The sequence below is a fragment of the Anomaloglossus baeobatrachus genome, chromosome 2, assembly GCF_048569485.1.
Source record: "Anomaloglossus baeobatrachus isolate aAnoBae1 chromosome 2, aAnoBae1.hap1, whole genome shotgun sequence".
Lineage (NCBI taxonomy): Eukaryota > Metazoa > Chordata > Amphibia > Anura > Aromobatidae > Anomaloglossus > Anomaloglossus baeobatrachus.
In genome coordinates, this window is record NC_134354.1 from 131,432,535 (window position 1) to 131,446,022 (window position 13,488).

The window sequence follows — 13,488 nt, forward strand, 5'->3', positions numbered from 1 at the left end:
CGTTTTCACTGCATGTCCATTCTTTGAGTTTTTGCGCCCTTCCAAGTATAGATTGATAGAACTAAAAAACGCATCGGACAAAAACGTATCAAAAACACTTTCATTTTTTGGATGTGTTTTTGCCACAAGGGCGTTTTTTGGGCCAAAAACGTTTCTTTGTGGTCACCAGAAAGATGCAGCATGTGCATACAGCTACAGGATATTCTCCAGCACTGTCCGGGATGCGCTTTAGGCCCGTTTCACACGTCAGTGAAAAACACAGATGTTTTTCACTGGTGTGTAAAACACGCACATGTCCCTGCGTGTGCTGTGAATCTCGGCACACGTGGGCTGTCTAAGTGCAATCCGGGCTCTGTTCTCCGTGGCCCGTGATTGCACTTAGAGATTCACTCACCTGCGCCCGCTCCCGCTGTCCATGGTGCTGATCGCTCCCGCGGTGCAGCATCCGGCCGGCGGTGACCCCCGCAGCAGCTGCTTCCGGGTCGGCTGTGTCGCGCATAATGAATATGCGCGACAGTAATCAGCCGGCACAGAAGGAGCAGGGAGAACGGGCTGCAGAGGACATCGCTGGACGCCGGGTGAGTTAAAATGTTTTTTAATTTAAAAACACGTTTTTTTCTGGCACGTGTTTCACGGACCACACCACTGCGTGGTCCGTGGGACATCAGTGATGCCAGAAAAAAATGGACATGTTTCCGTGCGGCAATCACGCACACTCGGGTACGCTGCACGGAGACACGTGCAGTGAAAAATCACTGACGTGTGAGCAGACCCATTCATTATAATAGGTCTGCGTATGTCAGTGATTCTGGTACGTTTAAAAAAAAGCACAAACGTCCCAGAATCACTGACGTGTGAAAGGGGCTTTACACACAGCAATCAATCATCTACTGAAAAGGGGCTTGATAAAAGGTGCGAAGTCTGTGCTCAGTGTCAGTGGAGAAACCCTGTGCCTCCCATTTGTCACTAAGTACTGAGTATTTCCTCAGGTCCCTTGATAATGATAGCCATAACGTCACACTGATACTTCCATATCTGCGGCTCCGCCTGCCACTCCCATCTGTCTGTACTTTGGAAGTTTTTGCTCCTGTGAGTAACCAATCAGCGAGCTTTACGTTACTTCCGGCATTGTGGGTGTAGCAATATGGCGGCGCCCACGGTTGGCACTCCTGCCTGCACACAGGTGCTGCGGATCCTGGCGCTGCACGGTTACTGGCAGAATGAGCACAGCTTCCGGGAGAGGACGGGGACTCTGAGGAAGAACCTGAAAAAGCGCGCAGAGCTCGTCCTGATCAGCGCCCCCCTCTCTATCCCAGACACGGGTGAGACACGTGACCGCGTCCTGACGTCAGTGATGGTGCTGTAGCTACGCGGCTTGTATTGCTGACGCCGCGTGACGTCACCGCCCCATATGCCTGCCTGCATCGTGTGCTGTGATCACTGACGTCACAGGAGAGGATTACATGGCAGTGACGTGCTGGATTCAGTGGACGTGTTGACTCTCTGCTGCCACCTCCTGGTGATGTGATCTCAGGCTGACACTGCAGATGCTTCACCTTCCTGAGGTCTGTGGAGACCTGTGTCACCTGCAGCCTCCTTACCTGCAGCCTCCCTACCTGCAGCCTCCTTACCTGCAGCCTCCCTACCTGCAGCCTCCTTACCTGCAGCCTCCTTACCTGCAGCCTCCCTACCTGCAGCCTCCCTACCTGCAGCCTCCTTACCTGCAGCCTCCTTACCTGCAGCCTCCCTACCTGCAGCCTCCCTACCTGCAGCCTCCTTACCTGCAGCCTCCCTACCTGCAGCCTCCCTACCTGCAGCCTCCTTACCTGCAGCCTCCTTACCCGCAGCCTCCTTACCTGCAGCCTCCCTACCTGCAGCCTCCTTACCTGCAGCCTCCTTACCTGCAGCCTCCTTACCTGCAGCCTCCCTACCTGCAGCCTCCCTACCTGCAGCCTCCTTACCTGCAGCCTCCTTACCCGCAGCCTCCTTACCTGCAGCCTCCCTACCTGCAGCCTCCTTACCTGCAGCCTCCTTACCTGCAGCCTCCTTACCCGCAGCCTCCTTACCTGCAGCCTCCCTACCTGCAGCCTCCTTACCTGCAGCCTCCTTACCCGCAGCCTCCTTACCTGCAGCCTCCCTACCTGCAGCCTCCTTACCTGCAGCCTCCTTACCTGCAGCCTCCTTACCTGCAGCCTCCCTACCTGCAGCCTCCCTACCTGCAGCCTCCTTACCTGCAGCCTCCCTACCTGCAGCCTCCCTACCTGCAGCCTCCTTACCTGCAGCCTCCTTACCTGCAGCCTCCTTACCTGCAGCCTCCTTACCTGCAGCCTCCCTACCTGCAGCCTCCTTACCTGCAGCCTCCTTACCTGCAGCCTCCTTACCTGCAGCCTCCCTACCTGCAGCCTCCCTACCTGCAGCCTCCTTACCTGCAGCCTCCCTACCTGCAGCCTCCTTACCTGCAGCCTCCCTACCTGCAGCCTCCCTACCTGCAGCCTCCCTACCTGCAGCCTCCCTACCTGCAGCCTCCTTACCTGCAGCCTCCCTACCTGCAGCCTCCCTACCTGCAGCCAGGCCCCAGATCAGCATCCCCAGTGTAAAACAATCCTACCTCCAACACCTACCTCCCCAGAAATCAGGCGGGGGCCACCATACAGGGAATAATCCCTCCCTCCCCGCTTTACTGGTCTCAAAACGTTGTGATATTTCATGTAAAGAGCATTGCACCAAACCATCCCTTTAATATGGAGGGGCTTAGTAAAGGGTGTGACGTTTGCAGCGTCTTACTTTTGGCCTCACACTTCAGTGTTGATAATTTTCCCCCAAATGTTTTTGGTAATTAGGAGAGTACAGAGAATTTAGAAACAATGCTAGATTGTGACGTACCCAGGAGTCAACATCGCCATACGTAGATTCTGATGGACATGTTCTCATAAAAACCTCCAGTCTGAGCTGCAGTGTAAAGTATAGAGGAGAAACTGCAGCTTTAAGGCCCCTTTACACACTGCAGCATCGCTAGCGATATCTCTGTAATAACGTCACCGTTTTTGTGACGTAATAGCGACCTCCCCAGCGACATTGCAGTGTGTGACACCTGGCCCCCGCTGTGAGGTCGCTGATTGCTACATATCGTTTAGGACCATTCTTTGGTCCTTTGTTTCCCACTGCGCAGCATGTATTGGTGTTTGACACTGTTACAACGTCATCGTTAGCGACTTAGAACCCAGCCCGTAGCTATAGCGTTCCCTTTCCCGCCCCCTTACCTTCGATTGGTGGTCGCTGTTGCGTTCTGATTGGGCGGCTTTCACTGAAAAGAAGGCAACTTTAGCGCTTCCGTCCTTTGTTTCAAAGCTACCTTGTTCCTGAGCGTGCTGGTTTGCGGATCATTAGAGAGTTCTCCAGTCTGCAATACTATAAAGCCTATACGGTAAGCATCATTTGATTGAAGCTGTATTGATGCTGTATAGATAAACCAGTGTGGAGTCGCCGCACAGAGAACTCTACAAAGATCCGCTAAGCAACAGAAGCTCAGGAACAAAGGATATACAAGCGCGACTTTTGCCAATGTTTCCAAGCTCGGGGTCGCCAATAAGAACGCACTAGCTATCACCAATCAGAGCTGAGGGGGCGTGTATAAAGGACACCTAGGTGGCTTCAGCGCCAAACACCACACCCCTAACATAGGTGTGAGTCGTCAAACAGCTGCTGTGTGACACGTCCCCAATGACCAGCGAGGTCGTTCTGCAGGTCCGTATCGCTGCTGCGTCGTTGCCCAGGTTTGCCTGTTTGACAGATCACCAGAGACTTTCCAGCGATCGCGGCCAGGTCGAGATCTCTGGTGGGGTCACTAGAAAGTCTCAGTGTGTAAAGGGGCCTATAGAGTAGGAAGTAGATTTCAAGGCTATGATAAATTCCCATCAGATTGCTGCTCAGCTGGAGTCACAGAGGAAAGGGCAGAGATAGAAGAACATACATGGATCCGGTGCTGACCTGGACAGGGAGATGAGTGCACCCTCAGTGACCCCACAGGAGTGCGGGGGCACAGGGTCACTATGGACATTGTCAGCCCTCCTTCCTTCAATCCCTGCCTGCTATGTGATCCTGTGGAGAATGAGATGAGAACACACCTGCACACCGACAATGTGTGCGCTCAGCTTCTGCAGTGTCAGTCTGTAGGAGTAGGGATTCAAAGCGAGCACTGTCAGCCACCATAAGGAGAGGTGCGGAGGGTTGTAATTGAGGGAGGGAGTGGTGCTGTGAGCTCGTGCCCATGCCAAGGGTACACCAAGGAGCCCACACTTACATATGTTTCAAAAAAGTTTTTATGTAAAATCTACGCTACAGTTTGTTACAGGCGCTTAGTTCCGTGTATGAAGGTATAAATGGTTTAATTAGTGTTTTAAAGGGAATCTGTCACCACTTTGACCTTTCTAAACTGTTAATATGGGCATATAGGTAATAGGATGCTGAAAAAAGCCATACCTTTATGTCTCCTATCAGATGCCTTGTTGTGGATAAATCATACTTCATCATTTTATGTAAATGAGCTCTTCCAGGCTATGGGGCGGTTGCTGCCTGGAAGATAAATTCGCCTCTATAAATTATTTTAAATAAAAGGGGTGTTTCAAGTGTGATATGTGGTGACAAATTACATTAAGGCTATGTCCGCACGCTGCGTTTTTTATTATACAAAATAAAATGCACCCTCTGGCAGACTTGACAAATGTAAACACTGCGTTTGGCAAAAAAAATGCTGTAAAAATGAATGCGTTTTTGATGCATTTTCAATACGTTTTTAATGTGTTTTGTCAGTGCAATTTTTAAAGGAGAAATAAAATATGATAGGATAATTGATAGCTAGAACATATGGAATAGATAGAAATAACAGAATAGCATGGTAGAGGAATAGCTAGCTTGGACAGCTGTTTTTTATTTACTTAGTTTTTTGTAAAAAAACGACGTGTCCCCTCCATTTTTCATATACAGCACAGAAACAGCAGCAGCTGCAGGCTGTCTGCTGTACCTTGGCTTGTTATGAAAAATAGAGGGGATCCCACACTTTTTTTTTTTTTTTTATTTGATTTTTTTTTTAAAAAAAATGATGTGGGGTCCCCCCATTTTTCTAAAACCAGCCAAGGTACAGCAGACAACTGGGAGCTAATATTAGGGTGGGAAGGCCCATCGTTATTTGGCCCTTCCCAACAATAGCAGCCCACTGCCGCCCCAGAAGTGGCGCATCCATAAGATGTGCCAATTCTGGTGCTGGACCCTGCTCTTCCCATTGCCCTGGTGTGGTGGCAATCGGGGTATAAAGGAGTTAATGGCAGCCCACAGCAGCCACTAAGTCCTAGATTAGTGATGGCAGTCGTCTATGAGACCCACCTCCATCACTAACCTGTAAGTGAAAGTGAATAAACGTACACCCCTAAAATCCTTTATTTGGAATAAAATACAAAAAACACCCTCTTTCACTACTTTATTAACCCCTAGACGCCCCTGCAGGTCCCAAGTAGTCCACATGAGGTCTCACGGCGATTCAGCTCTGCTACATCCCTGTCCTGTCACAGCAGTACCATAGAGCATGACTGGTCGCTGACAGCAGACAAAGACAAAGCCGCGCGCGATGAGAAAAAACTCGGGTGAACCTCTGACGTCAGTGCCACAACACAGGCGGTAGTGTGGGGCCCGCAGTTTTCACATCAGAGGTTCACCCGAGTTCTTTCTCATCACACGGCTCTGCCTGTGTCGTGCCTGATTTGAGGTCATAGTTGAAGAACTCCAGCTGTGACCGGAAATCACCTGAGTGACGGCACCGCAGATCGTGCAGCTCACTTCAGTCACTCGGGGGATTTGCTGTCACAGGTGGAGGACTCCAGCTGTGGCAGCGGCTATCCTGAGTGATGTCACCGTTGATAGCGCGACTCACTTCAGTTGCTGCACGGAGTTCACAGAGAGCAGTCTTGCTCTATGGCCGCCCTCTGTGAGTGTCAGTTGTAGCAGTGCTGGAAGTGTTGTTGGTCCTCGTGTGGATTACGTTGGACCTGGAGGGGTGTTTGGGGGGGTTAATAAAGTGGTGAAAGAGGTTGTTTTTTTGTCTTTTAGTTCAAATAAAGGATTTTTGGGTGTTCATGTTTATTTACTTTCACTTACAGATTAGTGATGAGGGGGGCTCATAGATGCCTGACATGACTAATCCAGGACTTAGTGGCATCTATAGCTTCCATTAACTCCTTATTACCCCAATTGTCACCACACACACACCAGGGCAATTGGGATGAGCCAGGTAAAGTCCCGTGACTGTCGCATCTAATGGATGCGGCAATTCCGGGCGGCTGCTGGCTGATATTTTTAGGCTGGGGGGCTCCCAATAACATAGCCCTCCCAAGCCTGAGAAGACTGGGCCCCAGCTGTGAGGCTTTATCTTGGCTGGGTATCAAAATTGATGGCGACGCCATCAACAGCACGCTGGTTTTTAAAATTATTTATTCTACTGTACGATATAGAGTACACCAGCGGCTGTGATTGGTTGCAGTCAGACAGCTGTCACTCAGCGTGGGGGTGCGTCTGAGTGCAACCAATCATGATGCTTTGATTACACAACCACTTCAAAACAGATTGTCTGAAATGGAAAAAAACAGGATATGCTTTTTTTTCCCAGAAACAGCTCCACATTGAATTGAGCTGCAGTACCAGATACAGCCTATAGATGAAGGTGGTGTGGTTTCTAGAACAAAAAGGTTTTTTTTATTACTAATCTCTGAAATTCCCTATAATCTGAGGGCAACAAGTGGTTGTTCATATACCCGGATCTATTTATTGTTCATATTGTACTACGTTCCCACTATGATTATTTGGTGAGTTTTTCAAGTTGCAGATTTTCTGCAATTATTGGGTAAATTAGATAACTTGTGGTTTTTCATTTCATTTTTGGGTGTGAAGTTTTACATGCGTTTTTATCGCTTTGGTTTTTGTATGTTTTTGTAATATCATGTTTCAATCTCCAGGATTTTCCTATACAACCTAAATCCAGTGCTATACTGGCACGATCATGCTTATTCTATACATACCTTTAGTGGTCAGCTCGGATGTATAGTTTTTGAAACACAAGCAAGTAAAGTTTGTAAAATGAGCAGCTTTTTGAGTGCCAGCAGCTGCCGATCAGCTGATAGCTGGGGTGGGGGTTTGATAGTGATTCCCGCCCCCCCTGCCTGTCGTTCCTCCCTCTATTTGTTATTTATGCTAATTCTATTCTAGAATTGGTTTAATAAGTGCTAGAAGGACCTGTGCTGATGTCATACCCATGTGACCAGAAGCAGCGGGGCTTCAGCCAACATAGCTGATACAAGGAAGCAACATTATTTTTCTGTTGGCTGAGGCCCCACCCCCTCTGTTCACTTACGTATGACATCAGCACAGGTCCTTCTAGTCACTTAGTAAAACAATTCTATAATAGAATTAGCATAAATAACGCGGGGAGGAATGACAGGCAGGGGGGAGGGCGGGATTCACTATCAAAACCCACCCCAGCTATCAGCTTGTTGGCAGCTGCTGTCATTCAAAAAGCTGCTCATTTTACAAACGTTACTTGCTTGTGTTTCTAAAACATTACATTCAAGCTGACAACTAAAGGTATGTATAGACTCAGCATGATAGTGCCACTATAGCACTGGATTTAGCTTATATAGGAAAATCCTGCTGATTGGTGCTCTTTAAATAAAGCTGCTTTGTTTTTGATATTTCCTCATGTTTGGCTTTGACAAAATTTTGATAGTCAGGTGCGGATTACATGCGATTACAGCAAAAATATGTAACATCAAAAACGGATTGTGGGAATGTAGCCTTAGTGATGGGATATATTGGGAACAAGAAGCTCGTAAACAGAAGTAGTATGTATATGCTCATCATTGTAATACCATTTACCTATCTTTGCATGGTGACCCTGAAGAAGGACAATTAGAAGACCCCAGAGGCTGGTGGTTCTCCGACCCTGAGAAGAATAGTTTTAATGCCATGGATGAGACCAAGTGCTGCTCAGGATTAGAGGAATCCCTGGACACTGTGGCAAAGGCTTTTTCCGAACTTGGACCCTTCGATGGTATCTTAGGGTTTAGCCAAGGAGCCGCGTTCGTGGCAATACTGTGTGCACTGAAGCAACAAGGAGATCCCCGCTTCCAGTTTGACTTTGCAATACTGTTTGGTGGCTTCAAAAGCCGTGCGACTGAACATGCACATTTCTACAAAGAAGCCATCACGGTCCCGTCCCTCCATGTTTATGGGGACACTGATCGTGTTATCCCAGGCGAGATGAGCCAAGAGCTGGCCGCACATTTTGTAAACCCGCTGCTGCACTCGCATCCAGGAGGCCATTACATCCCAGTGTGTGCCGCTCAGAAGAAAGTATACTTTCCCTTCTTGGACTCTTTTCGAAAATAAGAATAATTCTGAGTAATTCAATATTTCCAGAAGTGATTTTGTGGACTTGACATCGCAATGAATGAATCAGAACCCAAAAACTGCAAAATAAAAATGTACCCAGTCCTGTATCATGCTGTATGGAGAAAGCTTATTAACCTGTTCAGTGCTGTGAGTGGCTTTTGTAATACACAACAGGCCTTGAAATCATCTAATTGACGCCATAGACGTCATCATGTACTCCAAGCATTGCCATCTTATGGTTTTAACTTTTTTTTATAGCGTCGCTCCACATCCTTCCTTGTGGCCCCAGAATCCCGAGGCTCACATACAGGGATGTTCATGTTTCAAACGTTATCACATCTGTCATACGGACGGCTTTACTAGTAGACGTAATGCTCGTCTCCATCCCCCTCCCATTTAAAAGCTTATTTAAAGGTTCATTTCCCTTTGGCAATTAAAAAACTGAATGTTAAATGTCAGCTGTGTACAAAGCACTGATGTGAAAAATGATAGTTCACTTGTGATGGACTGCTGCTTTAACCCACGCACTGCCAAAGCTTCACAGAGAAGCTCAGGATTAATTCAATCAGTTCCTTCGGGATAGCGATTGTCTTTTCTTTTTAGTAAATTTGAGTTTATTTACAACAAATTTATAAAAAATATTGAGAATGAAATCCATGTAGTGGTCGCATTAAAATGCATCAATAAGTAATAGAAACATGGGACAGAATCTCATATGAAGGCCTCGTTTCTTGGATTACACCCAGGGCTGTGGAGTCCGTAAGTCAAACCTCCGACTCCTCAATTTCCCGACTACGACGCCCTCATACGTGGCTCACTAGTCTTTTAATCATTATTATGATACAATAATCAAACTATTTAGATAGAAAATAAAATATATTTATTGTTATACAACTTTAGAAAACAAAAAACTTTAACTTGCAAATATGTAATACACTATGCAGCAAGTGGGAAATAAACAGTTTTCTACACAAATGTACTAAATAACATTTGTGTAGTCTATGAATTTGTTCTGAGAAATAGTATCGCCTCCATCAGATCCTTCGCAGATGACCTCAAATCTGACTCAATTATTTTGAGGCTGAAGAACAACCTCTCTACACTAAAGGCCCATTTACACGCAACGACATCGCTAACGAGAAATCGCTGGGGTCACGGAATTCGTGACGCACATCCGGCCTCGTTAGCAATGTCGTTGCGTGTGACACTTACAAACGACTGCTAACGATCTGAAAAACGGCAAAAATCGTTGATTGTTGACACATCGTTCCTTTTCCAAATATCGTTGCTCATTTTGGACGCAGGTTGTTTGTTGTTCCTGAGGCAGCACACATCGCTACGTTTGACACCCCCGGGCACGACGAACAACAGCGTTTCTGCATCCTCCGGCAACGAGGTTGGAGTGACGTTAATGCGGCTGCTCTCTGCCCCTCCGCTTCTATTGGCGGGCCGCTGTGTGACATCGCTGTGACGCCGTTTGAACCTCCCCCTTAAAAAAGAGTTTGTTCGCCGGCCACAGCGGCGTCGTTAGGAAGGTATGTGCGTGTGCCACGTACTAGCGATATTGTTCACCACAGGCAGCAATTTGCCCATGATGCACGCACGATGGGGGCGGGAGCGATCACTAGCGATATCGCAGCATGTAAAGCGGCCTTAACTTGGTTTGGTGGCGAAGTAGTGACCACATGGGCAACATCTCTAACAATTTCAGGGTATAAAGGAATTGCCTCCTGCACAGTCAATTTTGATGAACGGTTGAACACTTCTACTTCTTTGAGAGCAAATTAAAAATTTTGCTAAAATGTGATTAGTCTGTTTACAGATGAAATAAGTATTTAACACATCAAGAACTTTCTAAGTAAATATATTTCTATAGGTGCTATTGACATGAATTTCTCACCATTTGTCGGTAACAACCCATCCAATCCATACTGACACAAACATCAAACCATAGATATACATACATTTAGTGATTTCTAAAAATGAAAAATGACACAGAAAAAGTATTGAACACATGAAGAAAGAGAGTTGCAAAAAGCCATGAAAAGTCCAGCTGAAATGTATCAGTAATTAGAAAGCAATCCTGCCGCTTAATGATAAATAAAATTAGCTGGTTCAACTGATGGCCTATAAAAGGTGTCTCATTACCAAGGTGCCACACAAACATCTCATGATCGGTAAAAGCAGTGAGCTGTCTCAAGACCCTCACAATCTTATTGTCGTAAAACATACTGATGGCATTGGTTACAGAAGAATTTCTAAACTGCTAAAGATTCCAGTGAGCTCTGTTAGGGCCCTAATCCACAAGTGAGAAGAACATAATTTCACCATTAACTGGCCACGACCATGTGCTCCCCACAAGATTTCAGACAGAGGAGAAAAAAAGGGTTATCAGAAGAGTTGTACAAAAGCCAAGAACCACCCGTGAAGGAGAGCTACAGAAAGAGCTGGGATCAGCAGGTACAATTGTTTAAAAAAACATACTGTAAGTAATCTACTCAACCTCCATGGCCTGCATGCCCGTTCACCACACTAGACTATATTGCCGAACAAAAAACATGTTCAAGAGCTTTTTAAAGGGAACCTGTCAGGTGCAACATGCACCTAGAACCACGAGCAGTTCTGGGTGCATATTCCTATTCCCTGCCTAACAGTCAGTGTATACATTAGCATAGATAAAGAGATCTTTAGAAAAAGTATTTCTAAAGATCTTTTATATTATGCTAATGAGCGCAGGGACTAGTCCCAAGGGTGTTATATCCCCGGACTAGCCGCCCTCTTAGTATAATAGTACGCTCACAGGATCGTGCTAACATGCTGACATCGTGATAACGATCTCACAGCAGACGAACAGTCAAACATAACGAGATCGCTGGTGAAGTCGTTGTTTCGTCACTGTGAAGTAGCAACGATGTCGTTAGTGATCTCGTTATGTGTAAAGTGGCCTTATGTTTGATCTGAGTATTATCTATCAAAACATCAGAGTCGGATTGCACTCGGCCATTCAAGTCTATGGGCCTGTATAAAAAATTGGACTGCACTTGGATGACGTCCGAGTGCAGTCCAATTTTCCCAAACTGACAGAATGGAGAAGATGAAGACTTTTATTGTTTAATTATTGTCTGCATCCAAGAAAAATGGATCCCACTCTGATGAAACATGGATCAGACTCTGATTAGTATAATCGCACTGGTTTTCTCGGATAGAAAAAATACATTTGTGTGATCCTACCCTAAGGGTGAGTTCACACATCCAGTAATCTGTACAGGATTTAATTGTGGATTTTTCTCGATATAGTGTTGATTTCAATAATCTTGTTGAATTGAATGAAACCTTCAGTGAAAGTGTAGCATTACCCTAACAGACCATAAATGCTGCAGACTGAGGCCTCATTCACTTACAATGCACTGTACTTTGTGGAATCTCAGTGCAGATTCTTCAACTGAAATTCTAGAATACTTTACTGGAGAGACAATTTGAATATTTCCCAGAGGGGCATTGCAGCTATAAGTCCCCTTACCTGGCAGCCAGACTGGCTTGCAAAGTCTCCTTAAGGAGAATAGTGTTCCCCCGTGGTCCCCACATAGCTTTCTCATGAGCCAGATCAGACACCCCCATACTTTGCACTGACGAGGGGCAAGCACCCCGAAACACCGTGTCTGCAAATTGGGATTCTGATCTGGCTTATATATCCTGAGTCATATTTCAAAGGATTGTTGAAAATCCACTTGTGACTTTTAGGATCGCTACTTCCAATAGGTGGCGCTGTGCTAGAGTTTGTCTCCTTTACTGGAGAGACAATTTGAATATTTCCCAGAGGGGCATTGCAGCTATAAGTCCCCTTACCTGGCAGCCAGACTGGCTTGCAAAGTCTCCTTAAGGAGAATAGTGTTCCCCCGTGGTCCCCACATAGCTTTCTCATGAGCCAGATCAGACACCCCCATACTTTGCACTGACGAGGGGCAAGCACCCCGAAACACCGTGTCTGCAAATTGGGATTCTGATCTGGCTTATATATCCTGAGTCATATTTCAAAGGATTGTTGAAAATCCACTTGTGACTTTTAGGATCGCTACTTCCAATAGGTGGCGCTGTGCTAGAGTTTGTCTCCTTTACTGGAGAGACAATTTGAATATTTCCCAGAGGGGCATTGCAGCTATAAGTCCCCTTACCTGGCAGCCAGACTGGCTTGCAAAGTCTCCTTAAGGAGAATAGTGTTCCCCCGTGGTCCCCACATAGCTTTCTCATGAGCCAGATCAGACACCCCCATACTTTGCACTGACGAGGGGCAAGCACCCCGAAACACCGTGTCTGCAAATTGGGATTCTGATCTGGCTTATATATCCTGAGTCATATTTCAAAGGATTGTTGAAAATCCACTTGTGACTTTTAGAATCGCTACTTCCAATAGGTGGCGCTGTGCTAGAGTTTGTCTCCTTTACTGGAGAGACAATTTGAATATTTCCCAGAGGGGCATTGCAGCTATAAGTCCCCTTACCTGGCAGCCAGACTGGCTTGCAAAGTCTCCTTAAGGAGAATAGTGTTCCCCCGTGGTCCCCACATAGCTTTCTCATGAGCCAGATCAGACACCCCCATACTTTGCACTGACGAGGGGCAAGCACCCCGAAACACCGTGTCTGCAAATTGGGATTCTGATCTGGCTTATATATCCTGAGTCATATTTCAAAGGATTGTTGAAAATCCACTTGTGACTTTTAGGATCGCTACTTCCAATAGGTGGCGCTGTGCTAGAGTTTGTCTCCTTTACTGGAGAGACAATTTGAATATTTCCCAGAGGGGCATTGCAGCTATAAGTCCCCTTACCTGGCAGCCAGACTGGCTTGCAAAGTCTCCTTAAGGAGAATAGTGTTCCCCCGTGGTCCCCACATAGCTTTCTCATGAGCCAGATCAGACACCCCCATACTTTGCACTGACGAGGGGCAAGCACCCCGAAACACCGTGTCTGCAAATTGGGATTCTGATCTGGCTTATATATCCTGAGTCATATTTCAAAGGATTGTTGAAAATCCACTTGTGACTTTTAGGATCGCTACT

General features: G+C 46.5%; 1 protein-coding gene across 1 annotated transcript; it reads left to right on the forward strand.

The window, feature by feature from the left end:
- Positions 1-1,128: 1,128 nt before the first annotated feature.
- On the forward strand, positions 1,129-10,416 carry OVCA2 (OVCA2 serine hydrolase domain containing). The gene is made up of 2 exons (XM_075333265.1): positions 1,129-1,322; positions 7,943-10,416. Exons 1-2 carry the CDS (start codon positions 1,145-1,147, stop codon positions 8,428-8,430), a joined length of 666 nt encoding a protein of 221 aa, XP_075189380.1. The 5' UTR covers positions 1,129-1,144; the 3' UTR covers positions 8,431-10,416.
- Positions 10,417-13,488: the final 3,072 nt, after the last annotated feature.

What these genes read in the sequence shown, in the direction of transcription:
- OVCA2 (XM_075333265.1), top strand. Translation starts at nt 1,145, where the DNA reads ATGGCGGCGCCCACGGTTGGCACTCCTGCCTGCACACAGGTGCTGCGG. An exon ending in CCTCTCTATCCCAGACACGG is followed by an intron (nt 1,323 to 7,942) that starts GTGAGACACGTG and finishes GTGACCCTGAAG; the next exon opens with AAGGACAATTAGAAGACCCC.